The sequence below is a fragment of the Arvicanthis niloticus genome, chromosome 14 (assembly GCF_011762505.2).
Source record: "Arvicanthis niloticus isolate mArvNil1 chromosome 14, mArvNil1.pat.X, whole genome shotgun sequence".
Lineage (NCBI taxonomy): Eukaryota > Metazoa > Chordata > Mammalia > Rodentia > Muridae > Arvicanthis > Arvicanthis niloticus.
The window spans coordinates 73,396,045-73,421,261 of record NC_047671.1 but is presented as its reverse complement, the minus strand read 5'-3'; the positions used below and the strand labels follow the sequence as shown (position 1 = coordinate 73,421,261).

The window sequence follows — 25,217 nt, the reverse complement described above, 5'->3', positions numbered from 1 at the left end:
TTCTTTTGTGTCCTGTGCCTTTGTTGTCATTTCTAAGAAGTTGTTGTCAGATTCAATGCCAAGGAAGCTTTTTTCCCTGTCTAATTTTAACAAGCCTTTTTTTAACTGAAAAGTTTTTTCATGTATTTTGATGTTTCCCCCATCCCAACTTCTCACATATCCTTCCCCACCTCCCTAACCCAACTTTGTTTGCTCTCTTTTTCAAAAAAAAAAAAAAAAATGAAACCAAAAAGATAAACAAAACACACACACACTCCCACACAAGGGAGGGAAGGCGGGAGGAAGTGAAGGGGGAGGGCAGTTACAGAAAACACTCTAGGGCGGTCTCCACTCTATGAACACTCACACTGTCCACTCTGCGGATTCGAACTCCTCTACGTGGAGAACAACACTCACAACAGCAGCACACGTTGTCCCATCCTGCTCCCTTAAGCAGCTTGCTCACTATGGATGAGTCACTACTGCGCTTACAGAAGAAACCTCAACAGATTAGAAAGACCAAGTTCACAGAGCTGGAAAAACAAAAAACAGAACCAAACCCCATAAGAAGGCCCACGGTCAGGCGTGATGCATGCCTGTATGCAAGCACTCGGCAGGCAGGCAGTCCAGGACATCCTCTACCACAGTGCCCGTCCAATGCCAGGCCAGGCCACATGACACCTTGCCACCAAACAGAAAAAGGAAGGAAGGTGGAGAGGAAGAAGGGAGGGAAGTGAAGAGGGAGAGACACAGACAAACAGACAGACATAAAGGAGGGAAAAGGAAGGGAGAAGGGAAGCGGGAGACAAGCCAGTCTAGTCCTGTTAAGGTTCCTAATCTGCATTTGCAGTTCATGGAGCTCCGTGGCTCGTGGTCTTCCTAACGCTGTGACCCTTTAATATATAGTTCCTCAAGGTGTGGTGACCCCCAACTATAAAATTATTTTCGTTGCTACTTTGTAACTGAAATCTTGCTACTCTGAAGAATCATAAAGTGCCAGGCGGTGGTGGCGAAGCCTTTCATCCCAGCACTCAGGAGGCAGCGGCAGATGGATCTCTGAGTTCGAGGCCAGTCTGGTTTTCAGAGTGAGTTCCAGGAACAGCCAGGGCTACACAGAGAAACCCTGTCTAGAAAAACCAACCAACCACCCAACCATAATGTAAATATCTGTGAAAGGGTCAGTCAGCTCCACCCCTAAAGGGGTCAACACCCATAGGTTGAGAAACACTGCTCTAGGCTCTCACGCCCAACCTTATCTACTCCAGAAAACACACATTTTATTCTAATTCAGAAACAGCCAGATCAACTGCACTAGCCAACACTGGCAAACTTGTTTACGCAGAATCTAAACATCTGTCCTCATCCCTCAGCTTTGAGGCAATTCTGTCTCGCTGAGACTTCCGACCAGGAATTATAACGAGAGCTATAATGGCCATCAGAACTGTGCTGTCCAGAGACTGCGATTCAGAACATGAGAGCATCGTCACCATAACCACACTCACGGTAGGAAGGCTGACAGGCAGAAAGGAAAAGGCCAGGCTCTGTAAGGCATCAAGATTGGCAACGGAAAGTCCAGGCACATACTTCAGCACACTCACAGTAGCTGTTGCTTTGGGGGAGGTTCTCTTTCTGACCCCACACCCTTTCATTTCCTCAAGGTCAGAAGCCATGACTTCTGTGTCCTTAAGCATACCATAGGTCTCAAATGCCAACAGTTATAAAATAATCCTCCTAGGGTTGGGGTGCAGTTTGGGTGGCAGAGTACTTGGCTAAGAACGAGAGCCAATGCTCTGCTTCCCCAAGGCCTGCTACGAACCAAAAGTCAGCTCAACTCAACAAAGCACTTAGGGCTAGAGGAGCCTGAGGCTGGAATCACCCCTACAACAGCATAAGCCAGGCTTGGCGGTGCACCAGCTAACCCAGTCCTCAGGAGGGGTTGCCAGGAGAATCACAAGTTCAAGGTCATCCTCAGCTACATAGCCTAGGGCAGATGAAATTATGTCTCCAAAAATAAAATAAAATAACAACAAAAACCCTTAGAATACTCTCCTCTCTCCCTAACCTCTATGTATCAGTGAGTTTTAAATCTGAGGTGAAAAATCCGAAGACTCCCCACATGGCCCAGCACAGCTTGCTCGGGTTGCTTCCAGGAGCTGTACATCAGAACAGCATTTCAAAGCTTTGTCAGATCAAGGGGGCTCTGAAGCACAGCTACTCAAGGGTTTTGTATAACAACACACCCACAGATTTTAACAGAGCACTCACCCCTAATTCCTCATGGATTCATTAACTGACAGTTTGGCACCAGAATAGTGAGGCCTGTTTTCCATCCAACGCCAACTGTGTGAGTGTCTGGTGTTTATCCACCCTAGGAATGTCTATGCAGCAACATAAAAACAGAGAACTGAAAAGATGCTGGGTTGAATTCTTTCACCAAAAAAAAAAAAGAAGACAGTATCAAGTGTCTCCTGCTCATTGCCCCTCCCCCCCCCCCCCCGCCACCCCCACTGGGTACATGGGTCGAGGCTTTCCTGGACAATTTGAATCGCTCAGCTAATCTTTGCCTGCTTGAAGAGGGTATGCACTAGGTCAGTCCACTCAACTGAGAGGCTCAGGAACTCATACAAAAATGAAAGTCAGTTTGTTACACTAGAATGTTAATCAAATCTTCAAGTACACTACAAGCTAACTCAACTGAACAATGTATTTTGGACTGAAGCTGAGGTATGTCCTTGTCACAGAAGAGCAAGCTCAAAGACAGGCTTGCCTAGAAATTGCTTTTCCAAAGCACTGTTGTGGGATACAGAGTTCCCGGACTGCTGAGACAAACTGAACAGACATTTATGATGGGTTTTGGAGGGATTTTAGCCATCTGATATTTGAGTCCCTTTTTGCAGTAAGGTGCCTAAACCCGGGAATCTGCCACAGTCTATCTCAGAATTCTGAGCCTCACTTCCTCTCTCAGTGCCTCTGAGTCTCTTCAGTCAGAGTGGATAAGCTAAGATCTAAGGCAGGATAGGAAACATGGCCCCATCTTCCCAGCCTGGCTGCACAACAGCAAGGGGCAATGACCCACAGGATCCAATCGAAGCAAAGCCGGACTCAGATTAGAGGCATCAGGAAGACAGTCTCCCTGTGAACTATGAGGTGAGCCTGAGGTTAGTGATGCCCTGAGGGAAGGGACTGACACAGAACAGAAGCCTCACAGAAGTGAAAGATAGAGAGAGACTGGATTTTCTGGCTATGTCCCTACAGTCTCTCAGGCTGTACCCAGGCCTGAAGAAGGTCTCTATCCTACAATTTACTTACATGAACCAGTACACTTCTTTGCTGCTTAGACTAGTGTGAGCTTCTAACCGAGTGAACAGATTCGAGGCAGCCAGGCATAGTGGCACACACTTGTAATCACATCCGTGTCTCAGGAGACGACGGCTAAAGGATTGTAAATTCAAAACCAGAACAGGCTACATAGGAGGACATTGTCTTTTAAAAAAGAAAAAAGTCTAGGCTAGAGAGATGGAGAACTGGCTGCTCTTCCAGAGGACCTGGGTTCAATTCTCAACACCCACATGGGAGCTCCCAACTGCCTGCAACTCTAGTTCCAGGGGACCTGACACCCTCACAGAAGCACATCCAGGAAAAACACCAATATACATTTAACAAATACAAAAATAAGCCATTAAAATAATTATAATTTTTTGAGAAAAGTCCATATGCATTAGCTCTTAAAGAAACTGATCTGAAAAAGACAAAACATGACAAATCAGAGGTGCTGCCACTTGGTGAGGACTAGAGGGCAGGCTGGCCAGCCTCTGTGCTGCTCCTCTTCCTCTTCCAGCTGGCAGATTTGTCCCACCCCTCACTTGTTCACTGTGACTCACATAAAGACACAAAAGAGGGCTGGACAGAGCCAGTAAATGAAGGGGTTGATGCACATACATGAGGACTTATGACCTGACACTATCTCAAGTTCAAGGGTGAAGGTGTATGCCTGTAACCCCAGTGGGGACAGGGTGGAGGCAGGCAGACCTCAGGGCCCTGATACACATCAAGTGTAGCTGGAACTGTGAGATACCTTGTCTCGTGTGTGTGTGTGTGTGTGTGTGTGTACTAGAACATGACAGAAGATTCCCAATGTTGACCTCTAAAATCTACATATGCCCTCACAAGTGGGCCCTCACAAGTGGGCCCTCACAAGTGGGCCCTCACAAGTGGGCCCTCACAAGTGGGCCCTCACAAGTGGGCCCTCACAAGTGGGCCCTCACAAGTGGGCCCTCACAAGTGGGCCCTCACAAGTGGGCCCTCACAAGTGGGCCCTCACAAGTGGGCCCTCACAAGTGGGCCCTCACAAGTGGGCCCTCACAAGTGGGCCCTCACAAGTGGGCCCTCACAAGTGGGCCCTCACAAGTGGGCCCTCACAAGTGGGCCCTCACAAGTGGGCCCTCACAAGTGGGCACACCTACAAACATACATGCACACACAATATAAAATATATAAATAAGTAAAAGATACAAAGAAAATCACTCTGTAAACTTGAGTGGAAAAAAAAAATCACTGGACAAAAAAAAAAGCATTCTTCTCATAAGCCCAAGACATGAGCTACTCAGTCTTTAAGCTCCTGGCATCCATATCTGTCAAGAACTTAGAGGAAAAAAAGAAATTAAAGTCAATGGAACCAGAAAGAAGCAGCAGAAAGAATGGAAACTGCCTGAACACTCCAAGCTGCTTGTCACGTGCACTTCGGGTCAGCTTCTAGGCTCATTAGGGTGTGTCCACCCTCTGAACACGTCTCCCTATCTCCTTAAGTGTATAAACCACGAGAGAAAAATGATGACTTCATTTCAAAATTACTTTCTCAACTGCTATTTTATAGACCTTAAGTAGTCCTAACCATAACATTATTACCTCGTTAGCAAGATTATGTTTGTTTTTACTGTTTTTATATCTGAGGTGTCAGGAACAAAATAAAAAAGACTGAGTTATTATGTTGTAAATTCTGAAGTTTTCCAAAAGTTAGAACATCAGACATTTTTCTGGGAAATAAAAATCAGGGAAAGGCAAGGGAAGGCATTAATACCACCTTGATTCATATGTCCATGGTGATTTTAATGGATTTTCTTGATGGCAAAATAATGACATTCTGGAGTTCAGAACAATGTACTTGGAATCACCTCGATTCTTCTGAAACCACACACTGAGGAGCTCACTCAGTCCCAAGGAGAGGTATGAGGAGCGGAAAGGCAGAACAGACAGCTCCTTTTATGGATACCCCAGTGTCTGAGGGTTTCTATCACTGCAGGAACACACTACAGCCAAAAAGCAAGCTGGGGAGGAAAGGGTTATTTGGCTTACACTTCCAGTTCATGGTCCCTCACTGGAGGAAGTCAGGACAGGAACTCAAGAAGGGCTGGAACCTGGAGGCAGGAGCTGATGCAGAGGCCATGGAGGGTTGCTGCTAACTGGCTTGCTTCCCATGGCTTGCTCAGTCTGCCTTCTTATAGATCCCAGGACCACCAGCCTAAGGATGACTCCACCCACAATGGGCTGGGCCCTCCCTCACTGATCACTAGTTGAGAAAGTACCTTCCAGCTGGATCTCATAGAGGCATTTCCTCAACTGAGGCTCTTTCCCCTCTAGTGACTCTAACACGTATCAAGGTGACACACAAAATCAGCCAGTATACCCAGGAACTGGTCTACACTGGGCCACACTTGTGTTCACAACTGCATCCAGCAGCCCCTGGAACCTTTTACCAATTTATCCAGTTCCTCCTCAGCAGCAAGTGAAGGTTTAGTCCTGACTCTGTGCTTCCAAGGATATCCGCATTCAGGCAAGAGTGCCGAGGCTAGCCTCCATGTGAAATCTGCTCACTCGAAGCCTGACTGGCAGACTTCACAATCACTGCTGCTTCTTTCTCTGCTTACCTCCACGCTGTGAGACAAGCTGGCTGCCCCTGTTTTCTACTTATCTTCAATTCAGCACAAGCAGAGGAAAAGCTCCATGTTATCTCAGGCTCAGGACTTCTCTGTCCCGGTTTGGGTATCAAGTGCCCCTCAGAAGGGCTCACATATTGCAGGCTTGGTCCTTAGGTAGTGGTACTAATTTGGGAACATCTGGAAACTTTAGGCATCGAGACCTCTCTCTAGATGGAAGAAGTAGGTTACTGGGGGGCAGGCCTTTGAAAGCTTCTCCTCCTCCATCCTCTATCCTGCTGTTCCCAACTGCCATGAGGTGAACAGCTTTTGTATATCCTCCACTGTCAGTCACCATCTTCAGTCTCACCACAGGCCCAGAACATAAGAGTCAAGGACTCAGCCTGGGACCCTCTGAAACTATGAGTCAAACGTGTTTCCTGGCATTGCTCCTTGGGTATTTTGATTACAGCTACAGTAAGCTAACCAACACCTCTATTCTCCGATCTAGTTAGACATCCAAGCTGATGCCTAACCCCAACGGATGCAAGTGCAGTAAACTGAACCACAAAGGGGACTAGGACAGAGGGGCTGTGTGTCCCTGCCCACACACAGGAATCCTAATACTTACCAGTCTAGACAAAGCTTTGGATCCCGCATAGATTATACCCACAAACAGCACTGAAGCAGGAAGCCACGTCAAAACATCAGACCTAAAAAGAAGAGGAGAAATCATAATGCTTTTGCTACCTCGTGTCTGAAAAGGTACCACCCCCATCACCACCCCATCACCACCCCCATCACCATCCCCATCACCACCCCCATCACCACCATCACCACCCCCAGAGGCACAGTTTTCTTCCACCAAGGTTGTCTAAATATCCTTGGGGGTGCGACAAGTGACAGGTGCTCTTTATGGGCAGAGACAACAACACAAGAAATGAAGCCATTCAACACACTGCTCTGTCATGTGACATCTACTCAGCATTCAGGAACACTTCAAACTGAACGCAGATAGGCCTTGCTGCTGCTCAGGAAAAGGATGCAGCTGATTTTCTTCAGTGGTGGTAGACCATTAATTTTCAAGTATACCAATAGGTTTTTTTTTTTTTTAAGACTGTTTACCTAAGATGTTTCAAACAGCTCCATGGAATTACAACTTTGAACCAAATATTTAGAAAAAAGGTTTCTAAATAAAAAAAATCCTAGAATTTCAACAGGGCGGTCATACTCTGGCTTCTTCCCACTTTAACCTGGGATTTTAGAGAGCTCCAAGGGCTTTGAAAAGCACAGTTCTTTGGCTCAAGTTGACCATACTAGGATCTGACTTTGTATTATAGTCTAGAATCTTGTTCTCCTCAAAATCAATAAATAAGCTATGTGTGGTGGCACACACCTTCGATGCCAAGCACTGGGAGGCAGACAGGCGGGCCTTTATGAGTTGGAGGCCAGCCTGATTATATATATATCTCACCCAGGACCATTAGTGGAGCATAAAACAAATAGCAATTACTCAAAAGATGTTAAGATTGTCTCAAAAGCATGCAAGGCTGTCGGCTGCCGCCTTCAATTTCCCAGCACTTAGGAGGTCAGACGTAGAAGGATCAGAAGTTCAAGGTTGTCTTTGATTGTACAGTGAGTTGAAGGCCAACCTGGTCAATGTAAGATCCTGTCTCAAAAAACAGATGTACAAAAAACACACACACACAGGTTTTGAAAAAAAAAATTATATATATATATATATATATATATATATATATATATATATATATATATATAATTTATTTCCAGGACAGCCAGAACTACATACTGAAATCTTATCTCAAAAAACCAAAACAAAAACCCCCATAAACAAACAAACAAACAAACAAGAGAGGAACTGGACTCAGGACATGTTTCATGAAGGCTGCCACTTGTTTCCTCTCACTGAGGTTGTAAGGGATACCTCTCTACTACCTGAGGTTCCCAGAGTCAGCCCCAAAGCTAATAAAAGTAAGTAAAGCTGTCTGAGCAGCAGACAACATGAACATCCCTCAGCGCTCAGTGGACACCGCTGGGGCAGTGGCATACTCACAGAGCCCTCTCTTTTACTGCCCAGGACAGGCAATCTATCCATGATCAGACTCAGACCTAACACAGCAATGTTCCCAGGCTCCAGGATGGCCTCTGCGTCTTACTGACTATACCACCTACTTCAGCAAATGCTTATAGCAACTTATAAAGTTCTAGGACTCACTGTGAACAGCAGCCTCACAGCATTTAGTGAACACATGCAGCCAATCAGGTGTCATATTACATGTTCTCCATGCTACAGGTGCATACTAAATGCACCTATAATCCCAGCACTGGGGTGACAGGAGGACCCTTGGGGTGTGATAGTCAGCCAGTCTGGCTGAATCTAAGAGAGTCCTATCTCAAAGAAATAAAAGGTAGACAGTGATTGAAGAAGACACCCAATGCCAACCTCTAGCCTTGTGCACATATACACAAATAAAAAAATCCACAACAATCTCATGAAGATGTCTGACTTAACAGTGGCTAACACTGTCAACTGACTGCTTTTCGGTTGTATGACGGGGTAAAGCCATCCCCATCTGTCCATTCTACTTGGCACTTTCAGTACAAGTACCCAGTCAACACAGATATCCACAAGAAAGTTCTCCCCTCTCAGATACTGAAAAGCATCCTAATGACACACTGGAGAAAGGTTCTCTCACCTTGCTATTGCACGAAGTATGTGATGGCTTTTCTTCTTGATTTTCATAGGGGATCACAGTTAAGAGACTGCATAACTCTCAGAAGAGTTTTTGACCTTCGGACTTTTTATTGTTGAGACTGTGACTATAGGGACTTTTGAAGTTGGACTGAATGCATTTCTGTATTATGATAAGGCTACAAGCCAATGGAGCCAGGGAGTGGAATGCAATGGTTTGAATGAAAATGGCCCCCACAGACTCTTAGGAAATGGTGCTACTAAGAGCTGTGTCCTTGTTGGAGAAAGTGTGGCTCTGGGGACGGGGCTCTCAGCTACTTCTCCAGAACCATGTCTGCCTGCATGCCATCATGCTTCCTGTCAAGATGATTAAACCTCTAAACCTGTAAGCCAGCCACAATTAAATGTTTTCCTTTAAGAGTTGACATGGTCATGGTGTCTCTTCACAACAATAAAACCCATACTAAGACACCTTAGTCCCAGTATCAGTACCTTCTCAAGATAGCCTAGACCAACCTACAATATTCTCTATGTTTAGTTTATGTACATTGAATGCTTTGTTTGCCTTTGGTTTTGTTTTGAGACAGGTCTCACGAAGCCCACAATGGCCTTGAACTTCCTGTTCAAAGCTGACTTTGAATTCCTGGTCCTCCTACACTCTCCTCTCAAACCTCGGTGTTTCAGGCAGGCCTCACCATGCCCCGTTTGATTTTTCTACTTTCAGAACAATATACAAATATGGGGTGTCCTTGAGAACAACAGAGACTTTCTGGAGGAGTAGGGCTCTGGAAAACTCAGTGGCCACTGTGGTGGTTTAATAAGAATGGCCCCCATAAACTCACGTATTTGAATGGTTAGGGAGTGGCACTGTTTGAAAGGATTAGGAGGTGTTGCCTTATTGGGGTAAGAGTGGCCTTGTTGGAGGAAATGTCAATGGGGTGAATATTGAGGTTTCAAAGGACCAGTGTCTCTCCCTGCTGCCTAAGAATCTGGCAACAGAACACAAACCCACAGCAGCCATGTTCCAGAAGTGCAGTGCTCAGGGCGAGCCAGCAGCTGGCTTGGCGGCAGCAGGCCCAAGGCTGTGGAATGTAAGGTCAGCAAAGTCCCAGACCTCGGCACTAGAGTCCCTCTTAAATAAACAAAGGAAACGCCCCTGAGTTACAGACTGGGGAAGTAAGTGTCTGCACTGGCTGAGGATGTGAGGACAAGAAAACAGCATGGTGTGTGTAGATCCTTGCTCTGAAACACAAAGGCGAACTTCAACCGGATACACAGGAGACTCCTGGGAACCTTGGCTGGGAGGCTAAGTGAGCATTTTGTTCCAAACATCTGGACCCGGATTAGGACATTGTGGCTTGTAATGGCCCCACACTGGCCTGCCATCTCACCTGGGGCTAACAGGAAAACGCAGTATGTGCCCATGAGACAGTGTTTTCCCCACAGCCTAAGGGGTGCAGGTATTTTCCTTGGACCTTTGGACACGCTGGGAAGAAGAGGCTGGCCTGACTTCTGAAAGAGGCACTCATGTGTTTCATTTCAGCTGTCAGACTCTTCAAATAATGAACTCCTCCAAAAACCTGAATTACCCCAGGAGTCTGGAAAAGAGAATGGCTAGGCCAGCCAGAGAAGACACTTTCCTACCAGAAAGAGAGGTACAACCTGTTAGGTGACCTTATAGAAAACTCGATAGGTCAATGGTGGGCAGGGCTACACATTGCCAGGATCACAACTCTGGCAGTGCAGTAAGTGTAACCTGAGAACCCTGAAGAAGATCTTGGTGGGGAACATGACTCCTTTGTCACTGTTAGTCACTCCTCCCAGTATGATCACAGGGAGTAAATCCTTTTTCTACTTTTCACTATTAATTTAGCTATTTTAACTGGATTGTTTCGGACAGACAGCAGAACCTGGTTTATTGGTTTATCAGAGCACAGACTGTGATCCTAAATCCATAACAGTGGCTGTGGAGACACTTGGCTCCTCTGAGCATGGAGAACCTGCCATCCTGGACCACACTCTAACATTAAGAAAAACACCATAGGCCTAGTGCGACACACAGCTATAATCCCAGCACTCAGGAGGCAGAGGCAGGTCTCTGAGTTCATAGCCTGATCTACAAAGCAGGTTCCAGGACAGCCAGGGCTACACAGAGAAACCCTGTCTCAAAAACCAGAATACAAAACAAAAGCCCAGCAATTACAACCCAGGACATGCCAGAAAGCAGTCAGACCTGGCAGGCTCCTCCCAGGGCCCAGCATTACACACAGTAACACTTCACCAACAGCAGGGTCTGTTGCACACACATGCAGGCTCATAATCTCCTCAACTTCACATTCCCCACAGCAAAAAGCCACAGCCAACCTACTGACAGTTGAATTAATGACCACTGACGTGCCTTAATAATAACTGAACACCTGTGTGGATGTCGTATGGTTGGATATTTATGTCAGTCTTGCACTGTTTACTACCCCATTGCTGTATGAGTACAGTTGAATACATTATTTTCTCATATTTGTGATGGCTTCATAATACTCAGGGTAAGTGCCCAGAAGTGCTGTTCAAAGATACAGACCCTGAGGTTTGCAAAATCACTTTGTAGAGGAATCACACTGACCTTTAAAGGCCTAACCCTGAGTGTAAGAACCAAGGGCCTGAACATTATGAATAGAGGAGGCTCTTCTAACTCACCAGCTGGTGGCATCTGGACCTCTTACTGTGGGCTAATTCTTTCATTACCTTATTTGCCCACAAAGGAAACAAAATAGAATTAAAGTCTGTGGTGGTCCTGGTAGGAGTTCTGGAGACTGCTAAGCCAGAGAAGAGTGTTCATGTGCACAGTTGCGCGCGCCCGCGCGCGCACACGCATGAGGACAAACTCCTGACTGGAGGGATTGCAGGAACTTTGAAGTATCTCTTGCCAAGGGGTCTGGTTTGAAAACTGCTAATCTGTCATGCGGCTTAAGTGATGGGAAGCCCAGACAGTGTATCTCACTTGAATCACAAGTCTGTTTTCCATTTGCACGTGCACTGCGCCGCTGGCATATAGAAGACTGTTGTTATTGAGATGAAGCCTAATTACATTAAATCACTTGTTTTTTAAATAGAGCATGCCTTGTTGAGAGAACATCTGCTTCCTGCAAACAGTGCAGTGTTTTGTTATGGGTGCCTGGAGGGCTCCTCAAATGGAATTCTCAAAAATTCTGTATTCTATTGACATCTAGTGGACATAAAGTAACTTCCAAACATGAAAACAAAGAGCCGAGACAGTTGACCACTGGCATCGCCTAAAACACTAACGGCCCACCACTGTAAAGTCAGTACTTGCTACACGGGCTACAGGCGAAAGGACTTCTGCACATCCCTTTCTATCGTGTGTATGTACATGTGTACATGTGTGTGTGTGTGTGCACATGTTGTACATGTGTATGTGGAGGCCAGAGGCCAACCTTAGATGTCTTCATTAATTGTTCTGCACCTTATTTCTTTGAGACAAGGTCTGTCACCAAAGCTGGATTTCACTGATTCTGCTAGACTGGTTGACCAGTGAGTTCCACCTTTTCTCTGTACCATACACACACACACACATACACACACACACACACACACCAGTGCTGGGCTTACAGGCAAGCAACAACTTTACCAACTCAATTGTCTGTCAGCTCCTTCTGGGTGCATGGGAGAGGTTGGGGGGAAGAAAGCAAGGAAGCAAATGGTAGAACTAAATTATAATCTCAAAACAACGAAAAACATAATTTTTAAATAAAAAAAGAATTTGAAAATTGAAAGAGCCATGGATTGTTTTCCATGCACTCTCTCTGCCTTCTGCTTGCAGACCAAGATGTGAGCTCTCAGCTATTCCTGGCATCAAGCCTCTGCTCAATCAGCATGGACCCTGACCCTGTGAACTGCAAACCCACCACAAACCCTTCCTTCTACATGTTGTCTTGGTCCTGGTATTTTATCACAGCAAAAAAAAAAAAAAAAAAAAAAAGTAACTAATACATTGGAACTATTCTTAACTATTCTATAAATAGAAAATCATTTAATAAAATTTCCAAGAATATTTAAAGCTTGTTATCCATAAGTTATCCAGTAGACCTAATATAAAGGTAAACTAATATGGTACTGCAACGTGTATGTCTCTAGTAATTTTCATATCATATGACTCCCACTAGTCAAGATTTGTCTCATTATAAAATCACTGAACCTTACGGTTGGTTTCCTGGTGCAATTCAATACACATGTAAAGCAAGTGTGCATGAACCACGAGTCAGTCACACAGACCCTGTTGTACCTTAGACTGCTGTGGATCTCCACCCAGCCCAGTTTCCATGACATATGAAGCAAAAGTCCACCAACGAATGTCTGCCACCTGGAAAGGATGAATGTCAAGATGAGTAACTCCAGGCCTACAGAGTCCAGCTCTATCCAGTCATGACAGACCTGCTGACATGACTAATACATACTTCCAACCCTTCCCCTCTTCTCTCCCATTTTCCCTCAGACGACTCCAGCTCTACAGTAAGCTGACATTCTTACTCACCTGTTCCACTTCTAGACATTTCCTGAACAACCTCATTCATAGCCCATATGGGTAACTTCCAGATCCCATTCCTACCTATATCTACCTTGATATCCCATAAGCTCCCGATTATGTCATAATTCAAAATGCCACTTTAGACATGGCCAACCATGAGCATGGTCCTACTGTCCTTACTGAGACGTGGTCTCAACCATCCTTCCTAGCTCTTCCTCAGCTACTTGGCAAAGTCCTCATGATTGTATTTAGCCCCACAGCATCTGCATCCAAAGTCACCGCCCTAGCTGCTGTTGTAATTTGTTCTTTTTTGCAGCTTAGTCCTAAAATGAGTCCCCAGGATTGTCCCCACCATTCATTCTCTATCATGTAGCAATTTTTCTAAGCTGCTAATTAAATCATGTCACTCATGTATTTTACAAGTTGTTGATTCTTTTTTAGTCCTCAGTCCCTTCCCAGCCATGTATATATACTACACACACCCTAGGGCCATGAAACTCACTAGGAACACTGTGCTCTTAGCTATAGCATATGCATATGTGTTCTTACATACAGTAGGGGAGAGTGTATGTTAGCAACAGCCTTCCTCTTCTACTAATCCCAACACTTGGGAGGCTGAATCAAGAGGGTTGTGAGGAAGTGAAGAGATGGCTCAGCACACACTTATAAAAATAAAAATAAACCTTAAAAGGGGTGGGAGACTGTGAACTCAAGGCCATCTCTTGGAGGTGACAGAGGAGTGACAGTTCCGAGTATTCTCTTTAGTGATGTGCCTTACCCAAGTAATATTCAGCTCCCAGAGCTACCACACATGCAGGAAGCCCCACTGATCTCTTTACAGAAAGGTTCCATGAAGGAGCCACAGGTTTCTAAGACACCCAAGTATCTCGAAGATTCATCATGGGTTCTAAGATCCCCCAGCCCTCATGTGGTTAATGTCTCCCTGACAGTTTCTAATGGTGTCCTTTCTATGTCCCACTGCCTGCATATGGAAGTTCCAATTACTGTGATCACGGCCGTGTTCACATCCATGTCCAGGGGTCACATCTGACAGCAATCTGCCCTCCCAGGACACTCAGTTTAGCCACTTTCATATTTTACATGATTCATCCCTATGTTTTAAGACCTTAAGTTTGGTCACAAATGACATGAGAGACCTCACCTTAGAAGTGACTAACACACCCATGTGTTGTGATATTATACCAAGAACCTCTGGCCTCCAGGACAAAGTCTCTTATGTGTGACTCAAAGCCTCTGACTTAGGCCAGCCTCTCCCCAGGATAAACTCTCTCTCTCCCTCCCTTGGGGATTCCCAGAGCACACAACATGCAACCTCAAAATGGGCCAGGCCAATTCCTACTTCTTCGAATTTGTGGGCACTGTCCACATTCTCCATAATGTGCCCCTATCTCCTAATGCATTAGAAGACAACTGGTCAGTAGTAAGTCCTAGTGTTTCACTGGTCCACCTAAGAACAGGCCAACAGAGCAGGCCTCCTGAATCCTCCTGGTCAAGAACAGACGTCTAAACCTGGTTAGTTTCCCCCAAAGAGACATGTACTCGTGCTTGGAGACTTTTTGAAAATATATCTATTTAATTTTATGTGTATGGATTTTTTGTCTTCATGTCTGTGTACCACGTGTGTGCAGTACCTGTGGAAGCAAGGAGTGGGTGTCAGATCCTCTGGAACTGAAATTATAGACAGTTGTGAGACATCATGTGGGCACTCAGGTCTTTCATGAGAGCAGCTAGTGCTCTTGACCATGGAGCCATTTCTCCAACCCCAAACACTTCTAAAGAGAAGCATGGGGATGTTTCTATACATATGTAAATGGCATAATGCCTAAGAAAAAGGTCAACAGCTCTTCTCCCTAAAAAACTAATAAAAGAATACTCCAAAAGAGACCATAGAAGACTGACTATACACTGTTTTAAGGATCCAAAGGCAAAGGATTACACATCAATGAGCATATTACAAGTTAAGTAACTGTAAATGTAATTTGTATTCTCCTGTATTAATCGTTATCTCAGAGGCTTACTGCTTCTATCTGCTAACCTAGGCCTAGTCCTGAAAGCTTCTAGCCTCTATAAAATCGTATCTAGGCCTAGACTGTTTTCAGCCTCTGAGACTTACCATCGAATAAGCTCACCCTTTCTTGGGTTTTTTTGTGAACTCTGGCTGGCTGGTTCAACTCAGCTGCTCTGGCACAAAACTCCTCTCCAAGCTCACTGATTTAATCTGGCTTCTCTTGGTCTCTGACTGAATTGCTCTGCTCCACCTCCTAGTAATTTTGGCAATCTGTTCTAATCTTCTGGTTTCTTCTCATTCTCTGGCTTGTTCTGTCTTCATTCATGTCTAGCTTGTTCTCTCTCTGCAACCTGTCTATAACTGTCAAGGTAAAAATTGTTCTCTCTCTCTCTCTGTCTCTCTGTTTCTGCCCCCCCCTCCTGCTCTCTTAAGTGAGAGTTGCACATATCCTATTCTGTCAAATCTCTCTGATTCGTCACTTTGCCACTCAGACATCACTTTCAAGCATGGGTGCTTCCTTCTATAAGCTAAGAAATTAAAAGCTAATTTTAAACAATTTTTAAAAATTCCAAAAAAAGTTCCAATAAACATAGTGGTGATGTGTCGGTTTTCTTTTTTTCTTTTATTTGGGGTGAGTGTGGTGCTGAAGAGGGGCCAGAGAGAACATCAGAATTCCTGGACCTGAAGTTACAAACAGTCTCAACTTACCTGACATGGATGCTGGGTGCCAAACTCTGGTCCTCACAAATAATACCCTTAGCCATTTAACTTCTCCAGCCCCTAATTGTTATATCCTTAAAATGTAGAAAACATACTGAAATCAGGCCTGGCATCTGAGGCCTGTGATCCCAGCTACTGGGAAGGCTGAGGCAAGAAGATCACAAATTCAAAGCATGCCTGGGCTACAGAGAATTAAAATCCAGCTTTTGTCTTAAAAGCAGTTTTTTAAGGGCAGGTAATATGCTAAGCAGTACAGCAGATCCTTAGCAGGTTCGGATCCTAGGTTCAGTCCCCAGTACTAAGACCAAATGCACAGATAAATAAGAAAAATGCTAAATAATAATAAAAAAAAATAAGAAAATAAGTGGGTAAAAGGCACAAAAAAAAATCACCAAAAAGAAGTCTGAACAGAAAAGCACAAGAAAACCATCTGCTTTTAGGAATTGGCTACACAGTGAAACAAACAAACAAATAAACAAATGTATTGTTATTTGCTTATGAAATCTGAAGAAAGGGAAAAAAGGAGTCATAGTTTGGATATGCATGCAGGGTTAAAAGATAGACTGAGGCTGGAGAAACAGCTCAGCAGCCAGGAGCACTGACCAATTTTCTGGAGTTCAGTTCCCAGCACCCACATGGCAACTCACAACAGGCTATAACTCTAGCTCCAGGAGATACAACACCCTCTTCTGAACTCTGGGGGCACCAAGTACATAGTGTACATACACATACATACATACATACATACATACATACATACACACATACATACATACACACACATACATACATACAGGTAAAGCATTAATACACATAAAACAAATCAAATCATTTTTTAAAAAGGGGTAAAGTATTTTTTAAAAGTGATATATTACCAGGCAGTAGTAGCACATGCCTTTAATCCAAGCACTCAAGAGACAGTGGCAGGCAGACCTCTGTGAGTTTGAAGCCAGCCTGCTCTAGGACAGCCAGAACTATGTAGAGAGACCCTGTCTCAAAACAGAAAAAGGAAGGAAGGAAGGAAGGAAGGAAGGAAGGAAGGAAGGAAGGAAGGAAGGAAGGGAGGGAGGGAAGGAAAGGACAGAAAGAAAGACAGAAAGCAAGCTAAAGAAATTCTTTTGTCAAATTTAAGCAGGAATATCCAAGAAGTCATTCAGTTTGACCAGTTCAAAAATGAAAATGTCTGCTGCTTTTATGTTTCCTAAGTGAGACATGATTCAATGCATACTAACAAAATGGATGAACTATATATAGTATCTCTTGTTGACGAAGTTACTAAAACTTTCAGAGAACATTTTGAGGTACTGTTTGACCATTTCCTACAAATGCACATGAAGGCTGCTAAAGATATTTGCCCTGGAAGCGAGAGAGATGGCTCAGGAGTTAAGAGCACACGCTGCTCCTGCAGAGAACCAGAGTTCAGTTCCCAGCAGCCTTGCATGTGAGACAGCTGACAACTGCCTGCAACTCCAGCTACAATGCTCTCTTCTGGCTTCTATGGGCCCTTCATTCATATGTCATACACATATACACAGAAACATACAAATTTTAGAGAACAAAATCTAAGAAAAAAAAAAGATACTCACCCTTGGAATAATGTAGGGTAGGTAAATTTCAGGACAGACAGGACATACTGAAAAACAAATACTAGATTAATGGACATTCTGAATGACAGAGAATTGATAAAGCATGAAATATTCCTATTGAAGATACATGAGCATGTTAAATATCTCAAGGGCTTCATTCCCCCAAATCACGACTGGCAAAAGTTATACTGAAGGGCAACTCAGCTGAAGTAAGTTTATATTTTTGTTTTGTTACTGTTTGCTTGTTTGTTGTTAAGACAGGATCTTATCTGTAGCCCAGGCTGGCCTAAAACTTGCTATGCAACCCAGGCTCCCAGCTATCCTTTGGCCTTGGCCTCTTTAGTGTGAGAATTACAGGTATGTGCCACCATACCCTAATTTAACTTGTACTTATAGTAGCTCTTTCTTTTTAAATTTGTTGTTGTGTTATATCTGTTGATATAACGTATGTGCACACATCCATCTGTATGAGTGTGGGAGCAGGCACAGCCTCGTGTGGAGGCCTTAGTTTGCCTTCACCTTGCTTGTGATATGTTCTTGTTATCCACCATTGCATGTGCCAGGCCAACTAACCCAGGAGCTCCCGGACAGCACTTCTCTGCTCCCTGTCTTGCCATAGGAATGTAGACATACACTATTACGTCAGGCTTTTAAGTGGGTTCAGGGGATCTGAACGCAGGTCCTCATACTTAAGAGGCAATCATGTTTACCTGATTGTCTCCCCAGCCTTTCTAGTAAGTCTTATAATCAAATTTATAGAGCTTTATAATGGAGGAATTGTATTTTGTCTTTGGAGACATCTTTTTGTATTAAGAATGTTTTAAGTTTATTCATTTATTATGTATTTTATTCATTCATTCTTGTCTAAAGCCATTAAATACTTTAGAAAAGAACTCTGTTAATTCTCCACATTGTCTAAAAAAAAAAAAAAAAAAAAAAAAAAAAGGCAGTTAAGCCAGGTGTGATGGCACATGCCTTCAACACCAGTGCTTGGGAGGCAGAGGCAGGTGCATCTCTGTGAGTTCAAGGCCAGCCTGGTCTACAAAGCTAGTTCCAGGCCGGCTACACTCTGAGACCTTTTCTTAAAAGAAAGAAAAAGAGAGGAGGGTAGGAAAAGGAAGAGAGTGGGATTAAATAAACAGAACAGAGTCAACTGTACTGAGGAAGTTCACGGACAGATACTCCTCTGTCTATCCAAAGTTCTCCATGGATAAGCTCCTAACTATCACGGTGGTGGATGATTTTCTTGCTGCGGTCCACATTTAGAATTTTCCCTGAAGTACTTTCACTGACATCCTCAGTATGTCCCACCCTACCTTCCTCTGATGCTTTTATTCTGAACTGGAGGAAGGATAAACTGAGACCCGGACATGTCTTGGAACACCATAATAACCTTCATTGTGATATCAAATATTTACTCAATTTATTGTGTGTTTACCTTTGGTCTACAGATGGAGAGAGTTCTAAGAAGCTGAAGCCCAGACAGGGATGGGGATGCAGGTCAGTGGCTGGGCATAGCCTATCATGAGGTTCTGGGTTCAGTCCCCTAGTACCGCCAAATAAAACAAAACTCAGAGGCTCTCACCTCACTTTTGCTAAAGAACAGCAAGAAAAATCTACTGGCTGGCAAACGGCTCAGAGGTTAAAACAGCCTACTTGAAAAAGACTGAGGTTAGATTCCCGGCATCCACACTGGCTGGACAACTGTACTCACATGCACACAACCACACACGTGTCCATGTAATTAAAAGTAAAATAAATATTTTTTTAAATCTATGACAAATTTAATGTCAGTTCTAATAATGTCACTGAGTTATGTGTTCTTGACTGTAATCCCAGCATTCCCAGGAGGAGGCAGAAGGAGGATTCCAAGCCAGCCTGGATTACACACCAAGGCCCTGTCTTAGGGGGAAACAGGGCTGTCAAAGCAAGCTTATCAAAAAACCTGATGATCTGAGATCTGAACTGACTCCTGCAGATGTCCTCTGACCTCCACACTTGCCCCAAATAGGTAGGCCCACAACCACCCTCTTGAGGGGAGGGGAGGGGAAGGGAGGGGAGGGGAGGGGAGGGGAGGGGAGGGGGAGAGGCAGACAGGCAGGAGAGATTGCTCAAAGTTAAGAGTAAGAGACTGGCTGCTCTTCCAGAGGATCTTAACACATAGTGGCTTACAACCATCTGTAACTCCAGTTCCAGAGAAACTAATGCCTTCTGGTCTTTGCAGACACTGCACACACGTGCTGCACAGACATACAACTAGCAAAACAACCATACACATGAAATAAAAATAAATCTTAAACTCAAAGCAACTTCCCACTCCTATCAAAATATGACAGTTTCTGCCTCACCAAGATTTTAAACCACAAACAAACAAACAAAAAACCTCGGGTATATTGGAAATGCTTGGAATGGAGATAAAGACTTAATCAGTGAGGTAAGGAATTCATCCTTCCACTGCTCTGGAACTTTGGGTTCTGGGGAAGAAACAAAGGGGCAACTGCTTGCTTTCTGTTTATTTGCGTATATTCGTATTAATTTACTTAAGACAGGGTCTCAAGTATCCCAAGCTGGCTTCAAACTCTGGATGTAGCTGAGGATGACCTTGAACCCCGGATCCTCCTACTTCACCTCCCAAGGACTGAGAGTTTAGGAGTGCTTAGATGGAGCCCTGGGCTTTGTGCACGCCGCCAGGCCACGTCCCCAGCCTCCTGTAGAAGATGGTCCTCCCAGTCCAAGACAAAGTTCCGGGAAGTGGACTCAGAGCGCTTCCTCTCAGAGTCAGTTTCCTTGAACATCGAGACCAGCCAGCCCCGGGCAACTTCTGGGACGCGGACCGCATGCTCGCAGCCCACATGCAGTCGCGCCCGCCCGCCTGCTCACCTTGTTGGTGAGGTGAGAAGCCAGGTAACAGGTGCAAAAGGTGAGACCGAGCAGGGACCGCCTCACGTTCATCTGTCAGCTCGCCCGGTTTCCCGGGGACAGGCTGCAGAGCCCGGCCAGCCGCCTCAGTCGCCGCCGCTCTGCCACGAGGCTCTGCTCCACCAATCAGCGGGCCGCTCGCCCGGGCGCCCGCCTCCTTAAAGGGGCCACGCCCTCAAGGGCTTCACAGCCTTGCTGCTGGCAGGACCCAGGTCATCGCTAGCTGCCAGAGGTAGGAAATGGTGGAAGAGAAAGATGTCATAGCCTTCCTTTATGGTTTGAAGAAAAATAGCCATAGCTATTACTGAATGACTGCATGAAAATGCTGTGGGCTTTACTGAAGCCACCACACACCCACTTTTTACTGCGGGGTTGGGGGGGGAGGACCATTATTCAGGTCCTCATGCTATAATAAGAGGTGCTTTCCAAATTGAGCCCAGTGTAGATCGAAATCTTCAAACAGGATGAAATGTGAAGAAGTATGGATGGAATTTTAAAATGCCCACACCATTTCAAAAGACTTAACAAAATATTTCCTTTTTAAGGGCGTGGTGGTGCATGACCTTTAGTCCCAGCACTTGGGGGACAGAAGCAGCTTGGGAGACAGAAGCAGTCAGATTTTCTTCTCGAAAAGAAAAAAAAAAAAGTGGGTGAAAATCTATGCAGCCAAAATACTAACCTTGGTAAAGTTCTGCTATTTCCTCTTTATTTTATCTTTTCCCAACCTTTGTACAGTAAAGCAATGGGTTTATCAGGTTAGCTCCTACATATAAGTGTCCAGGCCAAGGAACACGGAAGGAGATAGGGTAGTGTAAGGATGAGCAGGGAGAGGTGTGGTGAAACGCTGGCTTCCAGACACGGCACAGTGTCTACACTCATGAGCTCACAGCAGCTATGGTTACCAGCATACGACCTGCACAAGATCAGGCCTCCACGGAGCTCAGGCAACGCAGCAGCAGGCAGCACCAAGTGGAATTGGGATTACAGAGGAAAGAAGACAGAAAGCATCGGAAAGTCTGAGCAGGGACAGAGCAGGTGTGTGGGAGGAGTGGGCGGACACTGGTGGACAGAATCAAATACACTCGTATTCACTAAACTTCTAAGGAATAAATAAAACATCTTTAAAGTTTTGTTCATGTTGTATGAGACTTAATATCATATTTAAAATGTGTAGAAATGTAGTACTAACTGTCAACTCGACAGAATCTAGAGTTACTTGGGAGATGGATCTCTGGGCATGTCTGTGGGGATTATTCTGATTACATTAACTGAAGCGTGTTGCAGAATATTTGATCACATTGTGAACCCCAAGATTGTATTGTTTACTGGAAAAGCCCGTTTCTAGTTGTGGTGTGGCTCAGCCTTAGCACACAGCTTTGATCCCTCTGGTAAAATCCAGACACCACCTTAATAAACACCTCTAACCCCAAACTATGAAGGTAAAATTAGTTACAAAAGGAAGCTCCCATGTTTGAAAGCGATGTCTAATTGAGTGGCAGACAAAGTGTAATCAGAGAAAGACTTGACAGAATAGGATATGCCCAACACTCACAAGAACAAAGAGGAAAGGGAAGTTACTTGAGGAGGCAGTGCCGACAGAGGAAAGAGGCAGTTTTACTGAGATAGTTATAGACAGGTTGCAGAGAGAGACCAAGCTAGACACAGGTGAAAATAGACTGAGCCAGAGAATAAGAAGGAGCCAGGAGATTAGATCACTAAAGTTAGTATGAGACCAAGCAAAGTCAGAAGATGGAAAAGCCAGTTTGAATCAGTCAGCGTGGAGAAGAGTTTGAGCCAGAACAGCTGAGTTGATCAGCCAGCCAGAGCTCAGAAAGAGCTAGAAAAGGTGAACTTGTTCAGCAGTAAGTCTCAGAGGCTCAAAACATTCTAGGACTAGATAAGACTGTATGGAGGCTAGAAATTTCCAGACTAGTGTAGGTTAGCAGAAAGCGAGCGAATGAAAGTTACTTTTACAGAAATGGGACGAGCAACCCCATGTGAAGGCACCGTTCTCTTGCTGAGGTCCGGGACTGTGTACAAGGAGGAGAGATGTGCATTCATAGCTGTCTGTTTCTGACTGTGGACGTGATGTGGCCAGCTACTTCATGTTCCGGTTGTCTTGGCTTCTCCACCAGGACAGACTGGACCCCTGAATTGTGAGCCAGAACAAACCTTTCTCCTTTTAATTGTTTTTTGTCGGTGCTAGGGTCTGGGAATCACCACTCAAATCATAAAAAATAAAAACACTGATCTCAGTTATGCAAGGATTGCTTATTGACACACAATTTAAAAATGTACTAGCACTGGAAAAAAAGAAATAATAAAAGGAAAGCCTAGAATCAACCAAACTTCAAGTACACTGAGCCAGACACTCAACAATAATGCCTCTGGGGACTAGGTATCACTAAGGAGCAATTGCAGGTTCATGCTTTATTTAAACACTTCTGATTTGGTTTTGCATTCCTTATTGGTGTGGTTGATATATAAGTATACAGTCACCAACTTTAGTTAGCTTGTTCCTCTGTGTAGCAAACCTCTGGGAAAAGCAACTTAAAGATTTATTTGGGCTCAGTCCTTCCTGGAGTGGGCTTGACAGAGTATAGACAGAAGCAGAGAGGAAACAAGGCCTGTGCGTGGGAGCCTCTCCTTCCCTCCCCTTCCCTCCCAGCCGCAGCCTAGTGAGTCCTGTTACCCGTTCTCCCTTCCTTTTAGCTAATCTTCTCTACAAACACTTGGTACTGGTCTTTGGCCACTTTGTGGTTCTTTTTCCGTCCACCTTCTCCACCCCCTTACAACCCGGTCAGCCTCTAACACTAGATAGGAGAGGGAAAAAGGACAGAAGGGAAGGGGGTGATGTTGGTTAGATTACTTCCTGCCTATTAGGGGCATCAGGTTTCTTGGGGCAAGTTTGTTCTTCACAAAAAGGATATCTAATTTCTTCTTTGCCCATAGATACTTAACAAACCACGAGCAATAGCAACCAACCACCAACCCACTTCTACTGGGGCCATAGCATTTCGTACCCTCTGAAAAGTTCCCAGAATTCCAAACGTCACAAAATCATGCCCCTGTTAGAGCACAAGGCAAATCATAGTCAGCTTCTGTGGACAATCTGAAGCAGCCCAATATCCCACACCTGGGATTAAATCAAAAACATATTGTTATAATATTTCTGTGGTTTTTGAAGAAATCAAAATTCCAAAATTGTCATTATACTTTTCCCACTTTCAGTACTGTTTTAAAAAGGACTGTGTGTAATTCTGAGTCTAGGTGAAAGGAACACACACACACACACACACACACACACACACACACAATCAAGGGTACTTGAGATTGCTCAGCAGGTGAAGGCACCTGCCACCAAGCCTGGCCTACATACACATAACTGTCATGGCACATGTGAGTGGCCCACCACAATAAACAAGCAAACAAATAAATGTATAATTTTTTTAAAACATGTTAAATCAACAACAAAAAAGTCAGAGCCCAGCAAGACAGTGATAGCGCACGCCTTTAATCCTGGCACCCAGGAGGCAGAAGCAGGAGGATCTCTGAGTTTGAGGCCAGCCTGGTCTACAGAGTGAGTTCCAAGACAGCCAGGGCTACACAGAGAAATCCCCTGGGTGAGGGGGACCACTCCCACCTCATTCCTCTTGTTCTCTGGGTGCCGCAGTGATGGAAACAGTGTGCCAAGCTGAGGGCACGAGGGTAAAACAGAACAGACACAGGAAATGTTTATTAAAGAAAATACTGCAGGGCTGGAGAGAGGGTGCAGCAGTTGAAGTACTCCCTGTGCAAGCATGAGGACTGGAGTCCGGATCTCCAGAAACCATGTAAATGCCAGGTGGGCATGCTGGCCCACTGGAATTCCAGCTATGGAAGGTAAGAGACAGAACTCCCCTGGTGACTGACAGGAAACTTCAACACAACTGACAAGGCCACAATAGCACCCAGAGATAAAGTTGTTTTCCACACAGCAAGTAAGCTAGGCTTGCTAGGGCAGGATTTCTTATCCTCAAATCTCTCACTCAGGTACCTCACAAAACCACCTCATAACTTCATTTGCAGAAGGAAACTCTGTAAGACAAGAGAAATAAATAAACCAGCTCAGATATGTTTGTTACCAACTGTCAGGTTAGCCTTAGCCACTGCTATCACCCATCAGACAGCTGTCAGAAATACCTTTCGGGTATGTAAACTAGAAGCATTATACTCTAATTTTAATGGTGCCTCAGCTCTTGCTATTTCTTTTTTGTCATAACAACCAGCTTTGAGGTCTTTCTATCTTAGCTCTTGTGATTTAAATCTGAACTACCCCCACAAAGCTCATGTGATAAAATGCTGGGAGGCCAGTTGGAGGACGTCCTTTAATTTCCAAATTGAGCTACTTTATACTATGTGCCTGTTTCATTTTAAGGTAAGGATAGAATCTTCTCCTCAGCATCACTTTTGAGATTAAAACCCTGATCAGTGCTTGGATAGAGTGATGTATAATGCTTTTCCAGTCACTTTATGAATTTCTCAACAAAATAGAGAATCACAAATTTTATTGTGCCGTCTTATTTTTTGCTCAGTATTATGCCACATATTCAGTAGTTTCTCTCATTCCACACCTGCCCTTAAATGACACTAGCAACAACTGCAATCTGTATCACTTTCCCCTCTTTAAACCTGCCAGTTCCAGCCCCTCCGAAATCCGTTCCGGTTTCGAATAACCCCGGGAAATAATGATCAGAGACTGCCTGGCTTGAGCATTCGGAGGCCACACTGGTCGGATTAATTAGATTCGGTGACTGGGAGAAAGGAACCGGAAGGAGGT

At 44.6% G+C, this 25,217-nt stretch overlaps 1 protein-coding gene across 6 annotated transcripts in view; it reads right to left on the bottom strand.

Annotated features, from left to right (window-relative positions):
- The window catches only part of Slc35d4 (solute carrier family 35 member D4), a 146,973-nt gene extending 126,402 nt beyond the window's left edge, over nt 1-20,571 (bottom strand). For 2 of the 6 annotated variants that reach the window (XM_034517732.2, XM_076912982.1), the window contains exons 1-4: nt 20,360-20,564; nt 17,480-17,526; nt 12,902-12,979; nt 6,523-6,604 (exon numbers count right to left, since the gene is read on the bottom strand). In XM_034517732.2, coding sequence (XP_034373623.1) covers nt 6,523-6,604; nt 12,902-12,979; nt 17,480-17,526; nt 20,360-20,431 — 279 coding nt within the window. In that variant the 5' untranslated portion in view covers nt 20,432-20,564. Of the gene's footprint in view, nt 1-6,522; nt 6,605-12,901; nt 12,980-17,479; nt 17,527-20,359 lie in introns of all 6 variants that reach the window. The other 4 variants (XR_013103844.1, XR_004608215.2, XM_076912983.1 and 1 more) reach the window with 4 other exon arrangements.
- Nucleotides 20,572-25,217: the final 4,646 nt, after the last annotated feature.